Source organism: Hoplias malabaricus, unplaced genomic scaffold, assembly GCF_029633855.1.
Source record: "Hoplias malabaricus isolate fHopMal1 unplaced genomic scaffold, fHopMal1.hap1 H_3, whole genome shotgun sequence".
Taxonomy (NCBI): domain Eukaryota; kingdom Metazoa; phylum Chordata; class Actinopteri; order Characiformes; family Erythrinidae; genus Hoplias; species Hoplias malabaricus.
In genome coordinates, this window is record NW_027101326.1 from 251,361 (window position 1) to 278,295 (window position 26,935).

Genomic DNA, 26,935 nt, shown 5'->3' on the forward strand with positions numbered 1-26,935 from the left:
TAAGGTGAGGTATTGCAGGGCTATTAATGGGTGCAATGAATAGGTGAAATGCTTATAATAAACAGTACAGGGTTTCTCATTCAAACTGGATAGACCTAAACTGAGGATTGTCTGGAAGGGACATACGTTAGCTGTTCTTCAATCCCTGATCAACCATATCATTACGTCCACAACCTTGTTTCTGCACTGTCCGTTCTCTCAGCTCCACTGACCACACAGGAGCACTTTGTCAGTTTACATTTGCCCTGTTCTTCAATGGTCTGGACCCCAAGACCACCACCTGTGAGGGTGATGTGTTAGTGTGTGTTCCGCTGGTACAAATGGATCAGACACAGCAGGGCTGCTGGCGTTTCTTAGCCACTCCGTGTCACTGCTGGACTTAAAATTATTCACCTAACCAGCCAAGAGCATCCCGTGTCCACTGCTGAAGGACTAGAAGACGACCTACACAAACTGTCCATCTAGGTGGACTGACAAGGTAGGTGTGTCTAACAAAGTGGACGGTGAGTTTGAAAGCTCCAGCAACACTGCTGTGTCTGATCCACCTGTAACAATGCAATTGACACGCACCACCACGTCAGTTGCACTGCGAGTGCTGAAAATGATCAGCCACCCAGATCATAGCTCCCCTGTGGGGGTCTTCAGTTTGTAATTGCAGAACAACACAGTCCTGTACGGTCGACTGAGTTGAGGGAAAGGACAGTAAGTGTAGGGACATAGAGGAAGTTATAATGAAATGGTTGAAGGATGTATACACTATGCAGAAGTCAGAGATCACCCATTATTATGCATTTTTAGTCAGAACATCTTTTAACTGCAGGTAGTACATTTCCCAAGATGTTTTAGGGGATTGGGTACAAGATGATCCACTCGCACAAGGACAGGGTCAGTGAATAAAAAGTGAAACAACAGCCTGTAACTGAAGAAAATGCGCTGATTGCATTTGTAATTTTTCCATGTTTATTAAACATCACATAAATGCGGCTCTGCCTTGGAGACCCTGAGCAAATAATGTAACTGAATAGTGCTTTTCCAAGTTGCTGGAAGCTGCTGAGGTTTTGGCTGTTTAAGGAAACATGCTTAAAAATCCTCTTACTGTTTCTCTTAGCTCTCAAAGGGAAATGGCTCTTTTCACCTTTCAAAAATCAGCTTAATTCAGTTTTTGAAGTGAAAAAAAAATTCTACTCAGAGTGGTTTGTTGTGAACTTTTACTTTGTAAGGAAGCTACCTTTTACAAATAGTTATACAATAGTGTGTGTATGCTATTTTATGATACAATGTGAGTGGTGGATCATTCACAAAGCTGCTGTCACAATTACGTGGTGGTGGTATGTAAGTGGATCAGACACAGCATGGCTGCTTAAGTTTTTTAAAGGAGCAATCTGTAGGATATTTACTGTACTAAGTCATAAAATGTCCAGCGTGTGTGATCATAGATTAAGGAAACAGTCAAAGCTAAAGCACTACTGCCTCTCTCAGCATTGCTAACGAAGTACAGGGGTTGGAACACAATAATTTATTAGTGTGGTGTAGGGCCTCCTTTTGCGGCCGATACAGCGTCAGTTGGTCTTGGGAATGACATACACAAGTCCTGCACAGTGGTCAGAGGGATTTGAAGCCATTCTTCTTGCAGGATAGTGGCCAGGTCTCTACATGATGCTGGTGGAGGAAAACGTTTCCTGACTCGCTCCTCCAAAACACCCCAGTGTCTCAATAATATTTAGATCTGGTGACTGTGCAGGCCATGGGAGATGTTCAACTTCACTTTCATGTTCATCAAACCAGTCTTTCACCAGTCTCGCTGTGTGTATTGGTGCATTGTCGTCCTGATACACGGCACCGCCTTCAGGACACAGTGTTTGAACCATTGGATGCACATGGTCTTACTGGTGCAGTGTGCAGTTAATGAAGATTGTCCACTAGGCTGCTCCAATTTAGCCATGAAACCTCCCACACTACAATGACAGGTGTTTCACTTTCATTGTCCAACCCCTGTATATTCCAGATGAGAAGTGCCCAGTCCAGTGCGGAGCTCCTATGATTCCACCCTCCAAGGCCCTCCCTGTCGTACCGCCCTCTCTCCAATCATTTTACAGCCCAGCTTGTGGCCAGGTCTATCACCAGTGTCTAGCAGCCATGAAATGACAATGTGAACATAGTTAATGTTATATTTTACCAGACCCAAAAAGCCCCATTGCCCTTATAAAAATCTCCATGACCAGAGATGGAGTAAAATGAGAGGAGGAGATATTGGCCTTATGTTTGAAAAAATGGAGGAAGTTCAGAAGCAGAAACACTACAGAACAGAGCCAGAACTGGCTAATTTTCTCCTGAACAAGTAACAACAAATGATTTATGAAAAAAAAAGTACAGACGCTTATGAATAGATTAAAAGGAGTAAACACCATAGGTTGTGTTTTATATAAAGAAAGTGAGGCATAGTGACATTTGAAAGGTGTTAGAACTGTGTTTTTTGTGTTTTATAAGAAGGTGAATAGCATGATTGAAAAATGTAGATGAATACCATTGTTTGTTTTAAAGAAATTGATGCAGATTCATGTGTTTTTCTGTGGTGTGTGTGTGTGTTTTAAACAAATTATCAGTATTCCTCCTTGCTCCGACCGTCCCCTAATTCCGGCCACTGCCATATATGGTGCTATTCCGCTCTCTCTTCGCCAATCGCATTGGGTAAAAAAATAAAACATAAGATCAAGCCTTAGTAGGGCATTTAAACATCAGTCTTACAAGAAATCACACATCTAAACAATAAGTGTCTCTAACAGTGTTGTAATTCTTTGTGTGCAAAACTGCATGTAGAACACAACACATTTCCATTTCGCGACAGATATTTACCTCAGTGTAAAAGTTAGCTTAACGGTTAGCTTCCTTTTCTCTGAGGGGAAAATCTACCGCCATTTTAATCCTTATATGTAGAGTACGGATACCAACACAGGACAAACGTAATCTCATTGTGAACCTCTCAAAACCACTGAATGTGGTAGAAACGGTCTCGTTTGACTGTCACAAGCAGGGGAGGTGGCCGAAGTTAGGGGGCGCTAATAATCTTAGCAGTATTGGCACCTACTTAAATAAAACCGTCTTTATATTAAAACATATATACTGTCAAAGTCAAACAGGTCTTGGACATTAATCTACACACATGTCTCCTGAAAAACGTTTATTTGAGTGAGTAAAGTTCTTATTTACAGTTAGCTATCGCTAGGATTCCTGATATTTCATTTTCAAGTGGCGGGAACTTGGGGTCCCTAAGAGCAAGAATTGTTTGAAGTCTTGCATATTCACGTATTTGAGGTGGAACGGAGAAATCAAACTTTGTTTGTACACAGCAAATTTAAGTGTTTTACTAGTAGGTAGATGTTTTAGTGACATGATGTACACTTGTGTGTTTTAAAATGGATAAAATGGGAAATTAGTGTTTCAAAGTTAGCATTTATAAATCCTAGTGCTAGCTTTAGCTTCGCATAGCTGTTTAAGGTGGAAATGACTGCTCAGTAAGAAGCTAGAGGACAAAGCAAATAAGACTCTTAAACAGACCCATTTTAATGTGGAACTAATTGTTTGAATAATACAATTGGTTTGTGTGATTTAAATGGATAAAATGGAATAGCGTTTACTTCAAAAAGTTTCAAAAGCTATAGCGCTAGCTTCAGCTCTTAAGGTGGAACAGAGAATTCAAGAATCTGGCGGGTAACATCATTAGGCCACCCGCTCGAGCTTCAGGTCTGTGGAGGAGGCAGACTGCTGTCTCTGCGGTTTTGAAGCTGTATTATAGTTCCGATTTTAAACGCTTGGTGTCAATGTTACAGATTTATCTTTTAAAAACCCCTCTGCGGGGACCCTGACCATTCAAGGGCACGGTGACCAGAATATGCAGAGAAACAGGTTTACTACAGGCTGTAATTTCAGAACTACAAAGTGCTCCTGTATGGATTAGTGGAGCTGATAAAATAGTAAGTGTAGATATAAGGTAGGTGTTCCTAATCCAGTGATCATTCAGTGTTTCCCAGTAAACAAGGAACGTCCCTGGACGTTCAAAATAGGTCTAAAAGTAGTCTGTCCGTCAAGGACATATTTTAAACGTCAATGGATGTCCAAAATCCATCTTAATAAGTTAGTTAAGTGGTGACCAATCGATAACGTCTGTAGACGTCCAAAATGCGTTTTATACAAGTAAATTATTTCGGGACCAATTAATAACGTCAATGGACGTCTAATAGTCGTATTTTCAATGTCTGTGTTTGGACGTCTTTTCAACTTTCATTTTCAACCTTAAGAGAACGTTGATTAGACGGCAGTCATTACGTCATTTCAACGTTGAATCAACGGCTAAATATTTACTGGGTTGTGTGTGATTCCACCAAGGTGGTGATAAAAAATTATGGGGATATTTCTTTCTTAATCTGTTAGAGACAAAAATATTATTTCCCCCAAATACTACAGCTTGAAAAAAATAAAAATAGACAGCATCTGACTGTAATTTAGGACTTGGTTTGTGTATGTGTTGGTATGTCTGTATAATCGTAGTGTTGTGCTGCAATGCTTAAAACTAGTATTCGGACTAGTTTCACCAGAATAATTATTGTAAAAATTATCAGAAGACTTTACAAACCCGATTGTCAGTAATGCAGTTTGTGTAAATTTATACTCAGTCTGGAAGCTTTTTGGAACATGTTTTGAGAATAAGGATGTTGTGAAACATTAAAAACAATCATGCTTGGATGCAATAGGAGCATCCAGGAAATGTCTAATCTTGTAAGGATCCCTCAAGGATGGGTTGAGGCTCGCCATGGTTTGAGGTATTTTATGTTCTACAGTGTATAATTCCATCAACAGACATCTTAGTGTAAATGGCAAGGCTGAAAACCACTGAATACTTCTGACATTAATATCCCCAGAGGTCACTGCGTTATAAACAGACATGTTTGTGTCGCATGGCCTCAGGAATATTTTGGTGTAGCCATTATCAGTAAATACTGATCATCTTTGCATCGACGAATGTATTATCCACAGGAGAAGCCATCAATGTCCAGAAACACTTCCATCCTCTTGGGCTTGAGCTCATCTGAAATGAACTGATGCAGAGTGGAAACATCTGTTGTGGTCTGAAGAACCAGTGTTTCAGATCGGTTATGGAAACAATGGCCGTTTGTGTTCTCCAGGTCGTTAAAGCAAAAGACTCTCTCTAGTTTGTTACCAGTGTACAGTTTATAAGCTGGAGACTGTTATTGTATAATGCACACAGCATGGGTAACGTGCATGGCTGTAAAGATACTATTAACCTATAGCGCCCGGTGTGGTTTCTCAGAGGGTTCATGGCCAAATTCTGAGGACTGCCTAAGTAGATTTTGTGTTTGGCACGGCTGATTTGGGGTCAGTGGAATGTGTGAGTGTCAGCTCGGTCTGAAATGAAACAGATTGCAGCAGAATGATCTGATTCAGTGTGGATTTAGTGATGTATCTCTGGATTAAAGCCGTAGAGCTTAATACTCTAACCTGTGACTGTGGTACCTGGGCTTTACTCAGATGAAACAGAAGCCAAATGGGACAGTAAACTGAAGGAAATCTCTTTCTCTGTCTTTATTCCTGATATAAAAATCAGCAAGATCTGTTCATCAAGCGGTAAGTCACTTATTCTACATTTTACTGCATGTTACTGTTCTACTGTATTAATATACTTTATTCTAAACATATTTTAAAAAAGTTTCTAAAGCTATTTGAGAAGACAGTTTGACAGTTTTTTTTATAATAAAATATTAACTATAATTTGTGCTGTAAATGTATATATTGTTTCAATAATAATAATAAAAAAACCCATTTGAGTTGGTTCTTTTTCCTTCGAGACATTATCATAAAACATCGTAGTTAAAGTACAGGCTTTATCTCATTCTTTAAATGGCTTTACATTTTTATTTATTTATTTGTTACCCCCCCCCCCCCTCTCTCATAGAGGAGATGGCTGTGCTGTCGCACCTGCGTTCCCCTCAGCTCTCTTTCCTGCAGACGGTGCTGGCTCTAGCTCTATCAACTGTGGCACTGTTATCCTCCCACTGGTGTTCAGGCAGACAGAAAGTGCCCAAGCCCCTGTGCACGGCCACCAGACATCATCGCTGCACCCCCGTCCCTGGAGTGTCCAACGCTTCTGTGCAGTTCTCTTGGGAGACTGGAGATGACCGCTTCATTTTCCCTACCTTCCACGCTGGGCTCTGGAATATCTGTGAGGAGAACATCCACACTGATGCCTGGGGTGAGGGCAGAGGGCAGGTGTGGCTGAGAATCTAGATATTCTTGGACTGTGATATATATCACACAGCATAATTCTGTCGGGTTAAACAGGACCTTCTTTGGGGTCCAAGGACATGCAGCCGTGACAAATAAGTGGCTGAATCTGATAAACACTTAGCAGAAGGGTTCGAGCTTTTATCATTAAGTATCAAAATGAATAGGGAATTTTGACCTCCTCGTTTCTGCACTCACTGACCCTTGTAGGTTTATAATTACAGACTATAGTCCATTTGTTGCTCTCTATACATTATTCCCCCCCCCCCACCCCCACCCCCCATTTCACCATGTTCTTCAATGGTCAAGACCACCACAGAGCAGGTCTGATTTTAGGTGGTGGATCATTCAGTTCTGACAGGGCGGCACGGTGGCACAGCAGGTAGTGTCGCAGTCACACAGCTCCAGGGGCCTGGAGGTTGTGGGTTCGATTCCCGCTCTGGGTGACTGTCTGTGAGGATTTGGTGTGTTCCCCCTGTGTCTGTGTGGGTTTCTTCTGGATGACTGTCTGTGAGGAGTGTGGTGTGTTCCCCCTGTGTCTGTGTGGGTTTCTTCTGGATGACTGTCTGTGAGGAGTGTGGTGTGTTCTCCCTGTGTCTGCGTGGGTTTCCTCCGGGTAACTGTCTGTGAGGAGTGTGGTGTGTTCTCCCTGTGTCTGCGTGGGTTTCCTCCGGGTAACTGTCTGTGAGGAGTGTGGTGTGTTCTCCCTGTGTCTGCGTGGGTTTCCTCCGGGTGACTGTCTGTGAGGAGTGTGGTGTGTTCTCCCTGTGTCTGCGTCCACAGTCTGAAAACACATGTTGGTAGGTGGATTGGCGACTCAAAAGTAGGTGTAAGTGAATGTGTGTTGCCCTGTGAAGGACTGGCGCCCCCTCCAGGGTGTATTCCCGCTTTGCGCCCAATGATTCCAGGTAGGCTCTGGACCCACCGCGACCCTGAATTGGATAAGGGTTACAGACAATGAATGAAAGTAGTTCTGACAGTCATTTATATCATTAAAATGTCTTTAAGTATCATGATATGAAGTTATTACATTCTAATGTGCAAATGTCAGTTTATCAAGAACTGTCAATTCCAGCAGCTGTCAGGTAGAGGAATAGAAAGGGAGTTGGTTTTTCAGACGTGCAGGAGGATTAGCCGGTGTGTTTGAGGTGGGAATTAAATATCTTTCAATCAGTGCTGCTGTGTATTACAATCACACCCTGATCATTCAGCTTTAGTTTCATACCGATCTAAACCACTAAACAAGCTTGAAACTCCCTGTAGGCCTTTAACAGAGGAGTGTGTGTGTGTGAATGTGTGACGCCCTCTAAAGAGGATTATTGGGTTGCATTCTGTGTTTGGTTTGCTTTTATCTCTATCAGCATCCAGTAGCAGAACTAGAGAGAGATTAGAGAAAGACAAAGGTGAATATTTCATAGCAACCAGATAATTTAAGCCAACTGTCTAGTCTGTGTAGGGGGGTGGGGGGGGGGGGGGGGGGGGGGTGGAGTACAGACCTTCCCCCACACATCATCAAACATCACCAGTCAGTTATTGTTTTTCACTGTTTCTCTGGAATCTGTGCTGTTGCAGTCAATACACAAAACATTTAAAGCAACTCTAGGCCCTATTTTAACCATAAAATTACAGCCTCAAAATCATTGTAATGCTCCACTTACCTGTCATAGAGAGAATAGAGCCGCTGTCATCGCTTGTCCGGGCTCAGTACTGCAGAACTGTACCATGTAACTTTAGAGGTGCTTAGGAAACCATCCCCTCGCCCTCCGCTCAGGAGCGAAATGACCAAAGCTTACCTAGTGTTGTTTTAAGGGATTCTGGAGACTTCTTGGTGGCTGAAAAAGTACCTCAACTGGTGTCTGAGGCACGCAGCCATGAGAAACGTATGACCAAATCCATTAAACAGCTTATGGAAATGCAGAGGACTATAACTACGAAGTATCTGCAGAATTGGTTTGACTAATTATTAAAATGAATAGGGTATAATGTTGTTTATAATTAGGGTCATTGCCCTGCCATTAAACTCTGGAAATATTGAAGGCACCATATTCAAGCCCCAGGGTTTACATTGATATTGAGCATAAACATTGGGCAGCAATGATAATAACAGTATTCATATTTTAGACAATCAGTCACCCAATTGTACACCAGTTTAGGTGTGGATAGTTCCACTCACTCAGTAGGTGTCTATATTATGTGCTACCAAGTTGGGAATGTCAAGCACATGTACATGCTTCGTCTGAGACATGCTTCATGTAAATTGCAATCGCATGTTTTTCAGCTGGACACATTTGGGTGTGAACACACGCCACAGAATACTGCCAATAGTGGTACATCAGTTAGATTATTTAATTTATTCATAGTTAATAATTATTTATTATTATAGGGATGGCACAGTGTCGCACAGCTTCAGGGTCCTGGGGCTGGGGTTTTGGGTTTGAACCCTGCTCTGGGTGACTGGTGCATTTTCCCCATGTCTGTGCTCTGGTTTACTCCCACGGTCCAAAAACACACAGTGGTAGGTGGAATGGCGACTCAAACGCATCCATTGGAGTGAGTGTGTGAGTGAGGGTCACCTTGTGAAGGACTGGCGCCCCCTCCATGGTGTGTTCCTGCCTTGCGCCCAATGATTCCGGGTACCGCGATCTAGAACTGGATAAGCGGTTACAAACAATGAGTGAACGAATTCTTAATTATATTTGACCGTGGCAGTTGCACCACTGGGTATTAGGCTTGTGAAATGGCCAACAAGGCTCTTGCACACTTCAATGGGTAATATAAGGATTTCTGATCAAGAAAATACATGTTGAACAGATCTAAAAAAAAATGTCAGATGTAGGATGAGATAAGATAAAATAACACTGTTGAAATTAAGGAAATTGAAGTGCCACAGTACTGTACATAGCGCACAAGAAAAAACAAAAATAAGAGGGCAGGGTGTGGGTTACATAATTAAAACAAAATTGTGGTTAAAATGTGCTATGAACCTCATCATCATCATCATCTTTTCCACTTATCCACTTCAGGGTCGTGGGGGCAACAGGGAGAGCAAAAAAGCCCAGACGTCTCTGTCCCCTGCAGCTTACACCAGCTCCTCCTGGGGGATTCCCAGGCGTTCCCAGGCCAGCTGGGGGGATTTAATCCCTTCAGTGTCTCCTGGGTCTACCCCAGGGCCTCCTTCCAGTTGGACATGCCTGGTGTACTTCCAGTGGGAGGCAGTGCAAATAAGCCAGAAGAACAACATCATCGGCAAACAGCAGAGATGCCACCTCCCGAGCACCTCTTCCTGCCCCGGCCTGTCCAGGAGACATGTCTCTCGGGTTTAAGAGTTCATCAAAGTGCTCCTTCCAACGCCCAATATTAGGCTCAGTCGAGTTCAGAGTTTCACCATCTTTCCTGAGCACAGCTTGGACAGTGTCCCCACTCCCTCTAAAGAGCAGAGCGGGGACACTGTCCAAGAAGTGTTTTCCAGAACCTCTTCGAGGCAGACTGGAAGTCATTCTCCATGGCCTCTCCAAACTCCTCCCATGCTCTGGATTTTGCTCCTGCAACTTCCACAGCTGTAGTCTTTTTCTCCTTCTGGTACCCATCTGTGGAATCGGGAGTTCCCAGAGCCGGCCAAGCTGGAAAAGCCTCCTCTTTCCGCTCTCTGCAAACCGGAGCCGCATTGAGGCGACCAACTGTCCAGCCGCCAGGCAGTATGAGTGTGAGTATCCCCACATAACTCCTGAATAGGAGAGAGAGACCAATCCCTATCGAGGATTTTGGTTCCGGAGCCCACACTGTGTGTAGAGGTGAGCCCAACTATATCTAGCTGGTATCTCCCAAACTCCCGCACCAGCTCCCCGCCCAATGATGTTACATTCCATGTGCCAAGAACCAGTTTCTGTTGCCAAGCTCCAAGACGCCAGGGGCTCCTTCGACCCCGCGCTGTGTCCAGTGGTCATTGCACCACACCCCTACTCTGGATCTTGCGGGTGGTGAGCCCACATGATCCTCCCACGTTGCCTTTTTGGGCTGAGCCCGGCTGGGTCACGTGGGCTGCCCAGCCACCTGGCGCTCGCCGTCGATCTCTATCCCCAGACCTGGATCCGGGGGTAGGTTCTTCTTGGGTCATGCTTGTCCAGATCTTCACTCCAGACCTGTTCGCCATCGGAGACCCTACTGGAAGCTAATAGCTCCCGACGACATAGTCCTGGAATTCATATAAATAAGAAATATAATAATAAAACATAACACAACTGAAAACTATCTATATAAATAAATGACTTTGTACATAACATAAACACAACCACCATTGCACTAATGGAGTTCAGTTAGTATAACTCTGTGTATATATATTATTAGCAGCAGGAGCCAAAGAGACAAAAGTGGTGAACAAAGTGGACTAGTAGCAGGTCAGATAAACATAACCGTGAAAATTAGTGCGTCCTAATAGTGTAAAAAGAAGAAAATTTGTGTTTGAAAGTGATATTCCTGAATGCTGATTCTGTCTTTTTTTTAGAAGAGAAATGTCGCAGTTTCATGGCTCTCACACCAGGATCAGAGAAAGGTAATTAAACACACACACACACACACATCAAATCAGCCATGACATTAAAACCACTGAGAGGTGATGAAAATAACATTGATTCTTTAGTTGCAATGAAATCACCGTTCCGGCGCTCAGCGTCTTTTAAGTTTGAACGGTTTCTTTGAGGAAAAAACATTGGTGTAATTTGTACATGGCACAAGTTCAACATGTCTGTAACTTTTTATTCACTGTTTGAATTACCACCAAAACTCATTTGTAACTTGAGGAGTTTAGTTTTGTAGCTGTTTTGGCCTGTGTTTATTTTCTCTTTCCCGAATTTGGCATCGGTTCCACCTTAAATAATCTGAAACAGCAAAAATATGTCAATAATAGCCACATATGGAGAAAGAACAGAGTAATATCCTCATCTTTCATGCTTTCCAAAGTTTGGAGGTCTCTCAGCGCTCTAAACAGCTCCAGGCGGCATTTCTCTGCCAGAGAGAGAGAGAGAGTAAGCCTAGCATATCGGACAGAGACCCTTTGGGATTTTTAACTGCTTACTGACAGTTGGGCTTCGTGAACCCATCAGACCAGTTTTCAGGGTGCAAACAGATTGGACAGCCGGCAAATGGTGAGGAAACATCCTCTGAATTTTATTTGATTTTTTATTAAAATCGTAATCATTGCCTTTAAGGGGTGGGATTAGTGGGATTAATTGATGTGTTCAAAGCAGGATAAATGGGCAACCATTGTAGCATGCAGTGGATAGTTCCTAAAGTTATCCAAGGAAGGACAGCCAGTGAACCCAGTAATGGGCACCAAAAGCTCACTGAACCTTGAGGGAAACATTCTTGTCAAAGCTAATTTGACACATCCTACCTGCATACATATTGTTGCAGACCAAGTGCACCACTTCATGGCAATTGCATCACTTAATGGATGTGGGGATAATTCACCAGATTAGACAACTATATTCCCTTATAGTTGTCCATATATATATATATACAGTGGAACCTCTACTAACGAACTTTCCAAGATACGAACTGGGCATTTGAATATTTTTTGCCTCTACCAACGAACTACGACTTTAGAAACGAACCCGAGCCTCCTCCGAGCCGGCGGCTGGAAATGTCCACTGACCCCAATAGGCGAGTCTCCCAGCGCCCAGACTGGAGTGAGCTTTTAAGATTAGCACATTGTAGCTTTAGCAATTTAGCATTAGTGTAAATAGCAGACATCGAAATTCTGAACGCATTAATTGTTTTTCCATTATTTTAAATGGGGAAAATTGACTTGAGAAATGAACTTTTTCACTTACGAACCGGGTCACGGAACTGATCAAGTTCGTAGGTAGAGGTTCCACTGTATACCCAGTAAACAAGGGACGTCCCTGAACGTTCAAAATAGCTCTAAAAGTAGTCTGTCCGTCAAGGACATATTTTAAACGTCAATGAACGTCCAAAATCCATCTTAATAAGTTAGTTAAGTGGTGACCAATCGATAACGTCAGTGGACGTCCAAAATACGTCTAATAGTTGTCTTTTCAATGTCTGTGTTTGGACGTCTTTTCAACTTTCATTTTCAACCTTAAGAGAATGTTGATTAGACGACAGTCATTACGTTATTTCAACGTTGAATCAACGGCTATATGTTTACTCGGTATGTATAAGAATTTAAGAAATTGTGGTGCCCGGAAGGGGAGTGGTGGTGCGGCTAATGGATATTGATCTGGGTTTAGAAAAATAAAAATGTATGGACCTTCATTTCCAAAATTTGGGGAAACTGGTGGGCGCACGGTATGGGTTGACACCCATGTTCCCCACTGCTCGTGTCATGTAATATTAATATTTGTGACACAGGCCAAAGTACGAGGAGTGAATTTATTATGCTCAAGGCCAGTGAATGCTAATGTGATATCGTTTGATTAATTAAATGTTCTTTCTCTCTCCCTCCTTTCTCCACAGCATTCTTCTGGCTCTGTGTGGGGATGGAGCTGATTTACATCAGTCTGTTGTGTATCAGCTGTGTATTATTGTCAGTTCAGTTGTGTTTGTCTGCCTGGTGCCCATCAGCCCATCGCTGGGGACAGCTGCTGAATGCATACGCCGCTGTCTTCACCGTGCTGGGAGGTACACTGCAAACAATACTGCTCTCACTGAACATTGTTAATAAGTATATCTTTGTTTATTTAACATCACTATAAAAACTGTAATTTTGATATAATAAAATATACAAATAATGCCTAATGAATGTGTTATAAATGTGTTCATGGATTCTTTTAGACATTATAATAGCGAAAGGTTTTCTCACACACCATGATATAAACTGCATTATAAATGTGTGTGTGTGTGTGTGTGTCTCTCTCAGGTCTGGTAGGGATGGTTGCTCACATCATGTTCATGCAGGTGTTCCAGGTTACAGCCTCTAGTGGACTTGAGGATTTCAAACCACACAGCTATGGATACTCGTGGGCATTCTAGTGAGTCTCTCTCTCTCTGACACACACACACACACACATTCACACAGAACACTCAGCTCAGCTCCCCATATTTAGAGAAACTGAGATGGCATAAATATGATGAGCAGAAAAGTTCCAAATTACTTTTCGGATAAATCATCACATTTGCCTCAATGTAAGTAAAAAAGTTGGGGCTGTAACATTCTTTTTTTTTTAAATGTGACATACTTTAGTTCATCTTTATAGTGTCAATCAGTTTATTAAAGTGTTAGGTACCACACAATTGGGTCTGAAATCACTTAACACCTCGCATAACACAGTTTGAGGCGATCTGTTGATAAACTTGTAGGTTCCAGTACCTGCTCATAGAAGTTATTTGTTAAAATGAATTTTTAAATCCAGCTTTCATTACAATAAATCTTTTTTGGGGCTTATTTCTGTTATTATTTGATTTGTTTTTAAATGGATAATGATACATCAGCATATTTGCGATAGTTTTTAAAAGATAAAAGTGCAATTTAAAAATTATTTGTGCGTTAATGTGTAAAGTTAACATTTTCATTCATTCATTGTCTGTAACCCTTATCCAGTTCAGGGTCGCGGTGGGTCCAGAGCCTACCTGGAATCATTGGGCGCAAGGCAGGAATACACCCTGGAGAGGGCGCCAGTCCTTCACAGGACAAAATTAGCATTTTTTAATTCTTAAATAAAAATTAAAACACAAAATGTTGCCAATTACAGTAGAACATCAAAATGAAGGTCGATTGGTTATTTATCACAATAACAGTGTTTTAGTTTAAGTGTAAAACAGCATTTACAATGCTGTGCAATACTTTTACCCATTTCACACCATTCATTCATTCACACAGCTCCAGGGACCTGGAGGTTGTGAGTTTGAGTCCTGCTCCGGGGGACTGTCTGTGAGGAGTGTGGTGTGTTCTCCCTGTGTCTGCGTGGGTTTCCTCCGGGTTACTGTCTGTGAGGAGTGTGGTGTGTTCTCTCTGTGTCTGCGTGGGTTTCCTCCGGGTGACTGTCTGTGAGGAGTGTGGTGTGTTCTCCCTGTGTCTGCGTGGGTTTCCTCCGGGTGACTGTCTGTGAGGAGTGTGGTGTGTTCTCCCTGTGTCTGCGTGGGTTTCCTCCGGGTGCTCCAGTTTCCTCCCACGGTCCAAAAACACACGTTGGTAGGTGGATTGGCGACTCAAAAGTGTCCAAAGGTGTGAGTGTGTGAGTGAATGTGAGTGTGTCTGTGTTGCCCTGTGAAGGACTGGCGCCCCCTCCAGGGTGTATTCCTGCCCTGCGCCCAATGATTCCAGGTAGGCTCTGGACCCACCGCGACCCTGAACTGGATAGCCTCACCTAGCGTTTTCCAAGGCCTCACAGAGACAGTAGGAATTTGATACAGAGCAGTGGAAGTGGTCACCATTCTTTCTAGATTAGCAAACTGCAAACATTTCCAGGTGTTAGGGCTGGACGACATGGCAACATTTATCACACTATTTTTATTATTTCAGTAAATATAATGTAATTTCAATATTGATATGAACCATATAAAAGCCACAGAAAAAACATGACATCACCATCAAACATAAATCTCTTGGCGAATATTTTTAAACTAACTTCAAAATTGAATGCAGTAAACTGAGAGACGCTGTAAATAATATTGAAAATACTGAAATTTTGAAATATATCTGTTTCAGGGTCTCTACCCAAAACGTTCACAAACGTTTGAAAATATTGGCAGATAAAAAGCTAAATGAGTTGTGTTTCCATCCACTGCACTTTTGCGAATAAACTTTGGACGACGTAGGCTCCCGTGACCAGGGGTGGCGTCAAAACAAGGGAGATGCCTGGGTTTTTGTTTTGAGTTTATAATATAGAGTATAGGTATAGAGCTTTTTAATAATGCTTTTGAGAGGAATGTCAAATGCTGTATATGTGTAAAATCTACACATCCACTAAAATAAGAAGATTGGGTGGCACTGATATGAAAACCGAGTGGTCCTAAAGCGCGGAGAGGAGAGAAAAGGACAGAGTTGTGTGGGGGCAGTCCGGGGCTACGACACTTGCTGTGCCACATGCACAGTAGGTATGAACAAGCTAAAACATCATTGTTTATTCAAATAACTCTTTTGTGCATTTGTGCTTTAGTGGTGGATGGAAAGCCATTTATTCTTATTGAAACATTGCATATCGTGATACACAGTACCCGTCAAAAAAGTTTAGACACGTCTTCTCATTAGTCATTGTTCTAGACACTGAATAGCCCTATTCCACCAGTGTACCAGCCCCTACCTCTGCACAACCCAAGTTATGGTCTCCAACTTATTAATAAGACGAGTGGTTCTATAAGTTAACTCTTGACGAGGCCACGGCTGAAAACTATTGTAGGTGACGACCTCATGAAGCCGAGTGAGAAAGCGGAGAGTGAGTGCAAAGGTGGCTACTTTGAAGAATCTAAAATATAAAACACATTCTGGTGTGTTTAACACTGTAGTATACTGCATAATTCCATGTGTGTTCCTTCATATTTTTAGTGTCTTCCATATAGCATCTACATTGTAGAGAATAATAAAAAACAAAGAAAAAACACTGAATGAGATGATGTCCAAACTTTTGACTGGTACTCTACATTCACAATATGTGGAAAATGGCCCAAAACAAAGTAACCCCTCCCTGAGTGGGTGTGTCCAAACATTTGACTTACATTTGAAAACATTTGCCTTAAAACTCCATAACCTTGTTGATACGCCTCTTAACATCCAATACCTTCGGTATCTATTTAATGTCTGGCTAGGACCAAATACTATCCAATGTTGTCCAATGATCTATCAGCATTTCAACCCTGAACTGTGGGTCAGTCACGTCAGCCAATCAAGGAGAAATACTTTTTCTGGTCAGAGGCCTTACCCAAAGATTGTTACTGTCATGTGTTCTAACCCAAGTGTGGAATAGAACCCCGGTTTCCTGTGTGGCAGACAGTGGTGTTACCTGATAAGTTACAATGTTATTTATCTCCTTTCCACCAATATTTTCCATTCAGTTGACCATGTAACTTCATACAGTTTTTTGAACATTGTCTAAGACCTGGAGTCTCATATTACGCTCTACCCACAGTTCCCCTGGATAATACCGACTGCAGAAACTAAAATTCTTCGTCGCCTATTGCTTCTTCCTTCCTGATTTTATTAATTTCGTGTGCTTCTCCTGTTCAAGAATATCCAAGAGCCCAGCCAGAACTCATGGTGCCAACTTTGCTGCTTTGCCCCACTGAGTAACTTTCTACAGTTTGATTAAGATGAACGGTTAAAAAGAGAAAATATCCATTTAGTAATGTCTGTTATACATGCTCAGAAAAACATGTACAGTAGAGGCATATTATTGGTTAATAAAGGTACAACAGCTGTTTTAAAGTCCAGTTGTGTTACCTAAATTATATTGTCTTCTCCAGAAGGAGAAGGGAATATCTGTAATATTTAAAAAACAGAACAGTGTATAATAAAAGAACATAGGTCCTGTAGATGAAACTGGGGGTGTGAAATCAACACAATTTCAAAATCTAAAATTATAGAATAAAGTATAGTTATGTTCCCTAACTAAAAATACTGAATGTCTTCCCAGTAAACATTTAGTCGTTGATTCAACGTTGAAATAACGTAATGACTGCCGTCTAATCAACGTTCTCTTAAGGTTGAAAATGAAAGTTGAAAAGACGTCCAAACACAGACATTGAAAAGACGACTATGAGACGTATTTTGGACGTCCATTGACGTTATTAATTGGTCCCGAAATAAATTATTTGTATAAAACGCATCGATTGGTCACCACTTAACTAATTATTAAGATGGAATTTGGACGTCCATTCACGTTTAAAATATATCCTTGACGGACAGACTACTTTTAGACCTATTTTGAACGTCCAGGGACCTTCCTTGTTTACTGGGTACCCTTGAGGGTACCACCACAGTGACAGCAAAAGGTGCCACCTCAGTGATTGTTTTTTGTCAGTGTAAGATATACCGTAAAGCACAAAAAGCAGGCCACAGATTAATATGTTACATTTGAATCATGTAAAAATGTTTTTTCATGTAAAAATCCTCCTCCAAAAGTTACATAGTACAGTTTCTGCAGAGCTGAGCCCAGTGCAGCAACAACAGAGGCTTTATTCTCCCTGCAATTATTTTTAAGGTAAAAATAATACCTAAGTGTACTAAGCTTACACTATTTGGCCAAAAGCTTGTGGACATCTGCTCATCCAGCATTTCTTCTGGTATGAAGGGTTTTAATTAATAGTCTGTCCCTGTTAATTGCAGTAACAGTTTCTACTGTTCTGGGAGATGTAGAGGAACATGGCTGTTTAACAGTGGTCCTGGAGATCTATCACCCTGGATATCTCAGATCCAGAGGTCTTTGTAAACTGGATCAGGTGTGTGTGATTAGAGTTAGAGCTAAACAATGCCCGGTGGTAGATTTCCAGGACTAGGATTGGGCAGCCATGTAGTGCAACACGTCTGATAACTTTTGTTTTGAGGACAAAACCACAAAGCACTTGATTAAGAAACCAGGAAAGCACATTAGAGAACCAATTAAAGGACCAGGCAAGTGTAATAAACCCAGCAGGGGTCAAAAACAAGAGAAAACAGTAATGCTGGCTTAGCTTAGTAAAGGTAGTATACTCCACAAATGTACATCTGTTGAAGACGCTGTGTATATGGTCCAGCACAGGTGTATCCTCAGTACTCCAGCAAGGGACAGCAAAGCTTCCAACTCTGATCTAATGTGTTTATGAAACCCTGGTGTCAGTAAACAAGTATAAAAACAAAGAGGCTTGGTCAGACGTGCTAGGTTTCCTCTCTCTTCTGCTCTTGGCACAGAAAGGGCAAAAAGAGCTCCAAACGTTAAAAATCATGAAACGAGGTAAAGATTTTGCTTTATTCCTGCTCCATAGATGGGTAAATAGATTCATTTTTGTTGTTCCAGGTTTTTTTAGGTAGGAAATTTGGGAGAGCGCTAACTTCATAAAAGTAAACACAGACCGAAAGTACTATGAAACTAAACAACTCAAGTTACAAATGAGTTTCTGTGGTAATTTAAACAATGAATAAAACTGCCATGTACAAACAGTCGATTTTCTCCTCAAACATATTAGAAGACCAGAAGCTTCTGAATGTAAACAAACCTCCACGTAAACAAAGTTCCACACAATCGTAGACATTCCCTTTAAAGTTTTCTAAATAGGCTGTCATTATTTAATTTCAGTCAGCCATGTTAGTGTCCACCATAAGCATCGGAATGTTATCTTTTACAGTTGCTCAAGGCCTTTTTAGGTTTTCCAAATAATCTCAACTATGGAAAAAACAAAGTCCTTTATCACTGGTTTCACCCAGAGACAAAGTTTAGAAGTGGACATGGACAAATTCTTATCTCACATCAGAATAACTAACATGGAATAGTGTCTTTTCAGACGCCTGATTGTCCACAAAGAGACCAAACCCTGAGACCATAGATTTCAATGGATGTGTGGAATGGTTCTCTGGCAAGCGACTCCGTGTGTGGGCCGCTGACAGATTGAAATGTGAGAAAGCGCCAGCATGTGGCCGGTGGCCAATCAGATGAAAATCATCCCATCTATGACAAAGCATCATTTTGAAAAACTAGGAGAGATGAACTATAAAAGCCTAGTTTAGACAGAAAGATGAAGATGTCCCGTCATATCCAGGACTTGACTTCCTTTGCTCATCTGCATCTTTCCCTGAAGTCAGCCTTTCCCTGTTGCATTAATTGTGTAGCTCCTTGCCTTTTAATGTTCTTGAGACTTAGTTGTGAACTTGGACACGTGTAGGTGTTGCAGTGTCCCATTTTGTTTTAGACTCTTCCAGTTTTTAATGGTACCTCATGAACTATCAAGACACTGCTGGCTGTTACCTGGGAGTCTAGATTTCTTAGTTCTCTTCAGCTCATCCTCTGCCTGCTGTTCTGTGTTGCAGAGAGGTATTTCTTTCTTTTAGTGAATCTTCACATTACTTCACAGATCACATTACTGCATTGTCCTTATTTGGTGGGATAACATCACCTTGGATAAGTATCTCAAATCAGTTTCTGTTCCATGAATTCAATGGGTGGTCAGATGACAGATTTCCGAATCTATCTTGGTCCTCTGATTTCCATCATGCTTGTTGATTAGTTCTGGGTCATAATCATCAATCATCAACTCATTCCAAAGATTTTGGATGGAGCTCCATGGGTCCAAAAACGAAGAGCTGGATTTTGCAATAAGGAATTAAAACACTATACATTTTGGGAGGAGCTGTGCTAATTGAAAAAAAGAAAAACAGGTCCCAAAAAGCAAGAAGGGTCGACTACAATAGGTGCCATGCAGTGGAAAAGCACTGTAACTGTGTTAATTCATAAATGTGGAATTCATCTGAATTGTTAAGACATGTAAAACGGGGGGAAAAAAAGTTTCTTACGTTTAATTTTGTAAAATTCGGCTTCACATAGGTCACCGTTGTTGTTGAAGCGCACACTGGGTAGTGATGTCAGATGCTTGCAGTGGGATTGAACCTTCTCTCTTGAACATGCATGACCACGGTTCAGCCTTTTCAGTTGAGCCAGAAGGCAGAATTTCTGAAATGACAACACACAACAGAGGAGTCAAAATTTTACAAGGTGTTGCTCTAAATATTTTAGGTAACTCCACATTAAAACATATTAAGGTTTGCACGTTTTACCAGCTGGATTATAGGTTCTGTGGGGGTTGCTCTCTAAATATGGGGTACTGGGGTACTTGCTACAAGCTATCCAGTCCCTATATAAACAACGCAGGAGTTTGGTGTGCATTGCCAGCAGGAAGTCAGACTGGTTTCCAGTTGGGGTTGGACACAGTCACGGCTGCCCACTGGCATCAATTCTGTTCATGACTTTTATGGACAAAACTTTGCAGTGTAGCCAAGTGGCAGAAAGTGTCCAGTCTTGTGGTCTCAGGATTCCAAGTCAGCTTTTTGCACATGATGTAGACCTGTTGGCCTTGTTGGACCAGTTTGCAGCTGGATAAGGATCAGCACTGCCAAATCTAAGACCGTGGTACTCTATCGGGTGGAGTGCTCTCTCTGGGTTGGACATGAGCTCATGTCCCAGGTGGAGGAAGTCAAGTATCTCTAGGTCTTGTACACGGGTGGGGGAAAGATGGAGCGGGAGGTTGACAGGCTGATTTCTGCAGCATCTGCAGTAATGCAGACTCTACCAGTCCATCGTGGTAAGGAGAGAGCTAAGCCAAAAAGCAAAGCTCTCTAAAAAACTGTTGAATCAAGAGCATGTTAAACCATTTGTCATGAGGAAAAACAACACTTCTCAAGAGGAAGACATCTTGGGCAAGGATGTGTGAACAATGAAAATTACACTTGTATGCGAGGAAATGTTTTTCTTGTTTTCAAATCAGATACCAGATAACAGGGAAACCAAACTTTCTCCATTTCCAATTTTCACCAAACTGAAAGGAGGAGGGCAGTAACAAAACTTAGTCTTCGCTGTCAGAAACGACCCTGATCCCACCCCCTGCTTAACTCACTGGCAGAGAGAAGCCAAAAGGAAAAGATTTGGCTGCATGAATACAACTGTAATTTCCTTGTACATAAAAGTAATTTACATTGCACAAGGTGGTTTAAAAACTTGTGATCAAGGGCGTAGAATTAGCACGGACAGAGGTGACGTGTCCTCACCAAAAATCTGATCCCCTCCAAAGAAAAGCTGCCATGTGAGTCTCTGTTGTTTGGTTGTAAGCAGCGCCAAAACTAGAAGGAAAACTATCCAGTCATAAGCGAGTATGGCATGTGGTCATGTCCTTTTGGTAACAATCAAAAAAGGGAGGTCTGGGGGTTTTGTTTTTTTTTTGTTCAAACTTCTGCCCCCACGACCCAGACCCAGATCCATAGTAGAAACATATTACTCTTAGTTATTGCATGTTACAGATAATTCGTTATAAGCTGCCTTTTATTAAGCAGGCAATGACTTTGATTCATGAATTGTGATTTGGAAAGTTGTATTTTTAATTAGCGAGCTAGCAGTTAGCTTCAGAAACAGTGCCATCAGTTTACGTGGTTAAATACCATTTCCTTTCTTTCTGAAAAATCGGCGTATATCCATTTTGGCGACGTGTAGGTCATGGCCCACCTCGTCCGCCAGAGTTAATTCCCCACGTGCGAGTGCACACTCCTTTTTTACTTTACCGCACAAGCGCACATTCCCGCGAGGCGCATTCAGAGGGGATGTGATTGCGGTCGTCAACCGCCTCGTATTTGGACACTAAACACCGTTTTTTTGGGGGGACCTACACTGGGGGCGATTTATTCCGTATTTCTGAAGCTAGACTGTTAAAACGGTTGATGTGTTTAACACAAACAGAGGTTCTGGATATTCCATGGCTCCCAGAGCACACGTTTCTCATTGGTCGTCATCTATATTTAGCCAATCAGCAGCCGTATTTAGCTGTCAATCGTTTAGTGCTGTAGCCAATGGAATGTCAGTCCCTCACTCTTTTGTGGCGTCGAGAGCAGCAGGTCAGAGCTGAAACACTGGGAACTTGCAGCTCTGCTTTAGACAGAACTAATGTTAGCACCGTGTCCTTTAGAAAGAGCTATAGTGAACCCTATGACACGTTTACTGTATTCAGGGCTATAGCCCCGGAAGCCCAGCAACGCTCTTGCTTAGTACATGTTTGAATTCTTGTTGCCTTCTCTCCTGTGTTTGTGTCTGTGTTTAAGCTTGGCGTGGGTTGCCTTCACCTGCTGTATGTCCTCTGGGATCTCCACGCTGAACAACTACACCAAGAAGGAGCTGATGGCAGGGCTAAAACAGAGGGCCGTGTTCTATCCTTGCAAAAACTTCACCTTTCCACCACAGCCATCAAAAACACCCCTTTACTGCCCTCCACCTCCACCCCCACCGTCACAGCCCCCACCATCCCCACCTCCACCTCTGTCACCCCTATCGCCCTACTACTGTCCCCCTCCCTCTCCTCCTGACAACTCCTCCACCCCTCCACCTTCCTCTCCTGCCCCTCTCTCTCCATACTACACACACCCTCCTCCATCACCATCTCTTTCTCGCATCCACCCCCCTCTCTCTATTCACCGCTCCCCTCCATCTCCATCTCTCTCTCACCTCCACCCTCCCCTCTCTCCATCCCTCTCGCTCCAACGCTCCCCTCCGTCTCCCTCCCCCTCCCTCATCCATTCACCTTCATCTCCCTCTCTCTCTCTCCTCCGCTCCCCTCCATCTCCGTCTGTCTCTCGCCTCCACCCTCCTCTCTCTCCGTCCCTCTCTCTCCAACGCTCCCCACCATCACCATCTCCCTCTCCCTCCCTCATCCATTCACCATCGTCTCCCTCTCTCTCTCTCCTCCGCACCCCTCCTTCCCCCTCTCTCTCTCGCCTCCACCCCCCACTCTCTCCATCACCTTCAATTCACCGGTCCCCTCCATCTCCCTCTTCCTCTCTCCTTTACTCGCCTGCATCTCCTTCTCTGTCTTTCCACTGCTCCCCTCCATCCCCCTCTTCATCTCTCCTCCAGTGCCCTCCGTCTCCCTCTTACTTCCATTCCCCTCTCTCACCATCTCGCACGCTCATACGTCCTGCCCACTCTCCTCCTCTCTCGCTCGTCCATCCTCCCCTCTCTCCCTCCATCTCCCTTGTTCTCTCTGCCCCCAATGGATCTCCTTATCCATCAGAACAGGAGGATTACAGCCCCCTCTGACTCAGCCCCCTGCCCTTAGTAAAGCTGTAATAACCTTCTGTAAGCTTCTTTACAGCGATGTTATAACTCACTGTCTAGGTTTGTTATAAAATATAATAACCACTGGTGGTAGAGAGAAAGAAGGAAACCCAAGAACAGTTTAAAACACATTAATAAAATAAACTTATGGCATAATAGGATGTGATATAATATGGTGGCCATTGTTTTCTCCAGACTTTCTATCATTGATCAAAACCTTGGCCTTTTTTATGATACATGCAGTTGTTTTGTGTTCTACAAACACTGCTAATAATATACAAACAGGTCAGACCCTTAAAAAGGTATAAAAGATTCCGAGTGTTGCAGTTTCCCAAGCATTGGCTCCATTACGGAGTGCAGTGGCTATCCGGGGGGCTGCTTGCTAAAATCACAAAACCGTGCATTTAGAAACCTCCTCCAAGCGTGTTGAGCTGTGCAGTTGTTAGTGTCAGACGTCTCAGAAGAAGCATATGCAGACCTTTCCCTTCTCAAGTAGAACGACTATAGGGTAAAGTCTTCTTTAAAAAATATGAGGAATTGTATAATCTGTGGGTACGGTAAATAAATCTGTTAGCATTTGTTTGTAGTATCCCAAGCTGGAGTGAGCTAATGAGTTAAACTAAGCTTTAACAGCAAGCTCCAGCTGCTATTTTTCTCCACTAATTAATTCTGAAAATAAAATGTATTTCCACTAATTTAATATTAATGATAATATTAAATTTATAATTAAAATCCACGGACTTTTTCGCAAAAGTAGGTTTTGCAAATTATGAATTTTAGCTCAAAATTTTCGGGGGCGGAGCTTAATTTTGACTAACCCGTTTTTGATTTGTCTGGACCCAAGGAATCAGGGGAAAAAAGAATTTTGTTTCTACGTCACGTGGTTTAGGAGATACGGGCTTTAACGCGTTTGGCTTTGCTATAGCGCCGCCTATAGGCCAAGGAGTGTCATTTTTCTTGGCTGAGACTTTTAACGGGATCCCTATCAGTCTGCCAAATATGGTGTTTCTAGGCCTTACGGTTTCTGCTCCACATTGCGTTTTAGCCGAGAAAGAGAATAATAATAATAAGAAGAAAAATCCTAACAATTACAATAATTATAATCGCATAAACGAGTTAAATAAATGTGCTCTCTGTTCATCTGTAGCTGCACGTAAACGCCAAACAAAAACATGAATAAACGTATTGTAAATAAATGCATTTGGTAACAGCTGAGTGGATAACACTGTGGCCTTTTACATCACAGACTAGGGTTTGACTCTGCAGCCACAAAAATAACGATACGACTCCTTGATATGATTCTTAACGCACCTCTTGATTCAAAAATTGCTACAGAGCCTTCCACATGAACATGTAACCATTAATTTGAACTGAACTGAACTGTCTATGAGATTGAAAGTGGTAAACAGTGATCGAAAAACATTTCTGTATTTTGATGAATAATCCTTTTAATATCTCTTTATTTTTAAAATAACTTTTAATTGAAATAAAGCAAACCATAGGCCGACCATGGCCTACTCTTCCTGTAAAAGCTGGGCCTGTTTGGCAGTGCTGTAATGGCCCAATATAACTTTATCTGTGTTTATCTTAATGCTATAATTACACCTTATGACTCACTGTGTATCTGTAATAATCCTAACTGAGCTAGTCGCTGTTTATTATATGTAATTATATCTCATGTTTGTGTTTCTGTAATAATAGCCTGTTTAGATTACATGTTTATCTATTTTTTTATTTGTTTCCGATATCACTGATAGTGCTGTTTGCTTTGGAACTGTAATGTTTTCACTTCTAAATAAACCACTGGGGTTTTTTCGGGCCTCAGCCTCTCTGTGATTTCAGGATAGTGTCATATTTATTGATACCTAACTATAATCATTAGTAGGGCATTAACACTTTTTTTAACATCGATAATTGATTAATTATTGGTCGAAAGCCTTGTTCCACTTTATTGAATAATGTACAATTTCCATTCATAACAAAGACCACCTTGTTTCTACACTTGTTTCTCCCTGTGTCTGCGTGGGTTTCCTCCGGGTGACTGTCTGTGAGGAGAGTGGTGTGTTCTCCCTGTGTCTGCGTGGGTTTCCTCCGGGTGACTGTCTGTGAGGAGTGTGGTGTGTTCTCTCTGTGTTTGCGTGGGTTTCCTCCGGGTGACTGTCTGTGAGGAGTGTGGTGTGTTCTCTCTGTGTCTGCGTGGATTTCCTCCGGGTGACTGTGAGGAGTGTGGTGTGTTCTCTCTGTGTCTGCGTGGGTTTCCTCCGGGTGACTGTCTGTGAGGAGTGTGGTGTGTTCTCCCTGTGTCTGTGTGGGTTTCCTCCGGGTGACTGTCTGTGAGGAGTGTGGTGTGTTCGCTCTGTGTCTGCGTGGGTTTCCTCCGGGTGGGCCGATTTCCTCCCACAGTCCAAAAACACACGTTGGTAGGTGGATCTGTGACTCAAAAGTGTTCATAGGTGTGAGTGTGTGTGTGTTGCCCTGTGAAGAACTGGCACCCCCTCCAGGGTGTATTCCTACCTTGCGCCCAATGATTCCAGGTAGGCTCTGGACCCTGATGTGTGTGAGAAGTTGATCATTTCCATTTAAAAAGGATAAGACATCTAGCCAGGAGAGTAACAAAAGCAATAAAATCCAGCTTGAGTTTAGACATAACAATGAAAGGTGATGGATTAATGGGTGCCTAAATCCACAGCTGTATCAAAAATATCCCACCAATAATTATATAACAGTGGGAATTGGCAAAGCAATATCTTCCATTTTTAACATTTTTCAAGAAAGTAGAATGTTATTAGAGTGAATAATCAATGAACCAATAAAACCCAAAGACGTCACGGTGTGAGTTAATCAGACTTTAATACAAATTATCATTTCTGCATAAAAGAGATAATGTAACAAAAATAAAATAACTAATAATTCATATAGTTTTATGCTGAATTCAAACAAAGGATTTGTTCAGCCCCCAGTTATAGACCCCGCCCCCAACCCCCATCCTCCCTCCCACATTAAGTCAAAAAGTTTTCCAGTTAGTGCTGGGGCTCTAAACTCATACTCAGATACAGATACACACAGTCTATACGTACACACTCATTTGGCCCAGAATAACATTGTTTCACACTCATTAAATCTGAAAACGGCAGTCATGGTGCAGGTTTTTACACACACTCACTCTTCCCCTTTTGTACTAATTTCTTTGTCATGGTTTGGGGTGTAAGTCCAGAGCAGGTAAGAGATAACTGTTCTTTTCTACATGCTGTTAGATCTTCTTTTATACAAACAATACATTAATGAATGATGAAGCTAAAACCTCTTCATGTCCTCCCCAGAAGCCTCTACATGAACCGGTTATAAAGTAATGACCTGAAGGTAGCCCAACAGACACCAACAAACACACCCACACATTCACAATCACACTCACAGTCAAGCTTCACTGGCGTTAAACACTTAACCCTTAAAAATAAGTGAAATATTTTATTCTTACTCTGCCTACAGTCATTCTTTCCCAGTTATTTTTAGCTTAAAGAAGCTTTGTTTATTTTGGGAAAGAGTTAACAAAGCCTCGAAGGTTAAGCTGGAAAAAAAAAAGTTTGGAAGTGCATTCCTTTGTCAACGTTCCACACAGTTTACTGTTTCTGCGTGTACAACACACCAAAACCAGTGGAAAATATATTTCTAGTATCACTTGTACAATATTAATCCTCATTTTATCCTCGGTTGTGCACCAGAAGCGTAACAAAAAAGAAGACGCTAACAGTTAGCATGTTATAACAGATTTGACCAGCAGGAGGCAGCAGGTTTTGTGTTTTTTTGGTCTTACCCTCACAGGCATCAGGTGAAAAAAAACATTTCTGAAGAGCTAAATGCTAAGGTGTACTAGCTTTGACAATAAGGGGTGGCTGATTGTGTTTTTG

The 26,935-nt window shown here is 42.1% G+C and overlaps 1 protein-coding gene across 1 annotated transcript; it reads left to right on the forward strand.

Annotated features, from left to right (window-relative positions):
• Positions 1 to 2,930: 2,930 nt before the first annotated feature.
• LOC136686062 (germ cell-specific gene 1-like protein) lies at positions 2,931 to 24,187 on the forward strand. Its single transcript, XM_066659549.1, has 8 exons — positions 2,931 to 3,186; positions 5,621 to 5,640; positions 5,969 to 6,265; positions 10,799 to 10,846; positions 12,772 to 12,936; positions 13,175 to 13,286; positions 22,022 to 22,237; positions 24,178 to 24,187. Exons 1-8 carry the CDS (start codon positions 3,161 to 3,163, stop codon positions 24,185 to 24,187), a joined length of 894 nt encoding a protein of 297 aa, XP_066515646.1. The 5' UTR covers positions 2,931 to 3,160.
• Positions 24,188 to 26,935: the final 2,748 nt, after the last annotated feature.

Coding starts and splice junctions, on each gene's coding strand:
- LOC136686062 (XM_066659549.1), top strand. CDS start 3,161: ATGTCTCCTGAAAAACGTTTATTTGA. Junction 3,187..5,620: donor CCTGAAAAACGTTTATTTGA/GTGAGTAAAGTT, acceptor TATAAAAATCAG/CAAGATCTGTTCATCAAGCG. Junction 6,266..10,798: donor CATCCACACTGATGCCTGGG/GTGAGGGCAGAG, acceptor TCTTTTTTTTAG/AAGAGAAATGTCGCAGTTTC.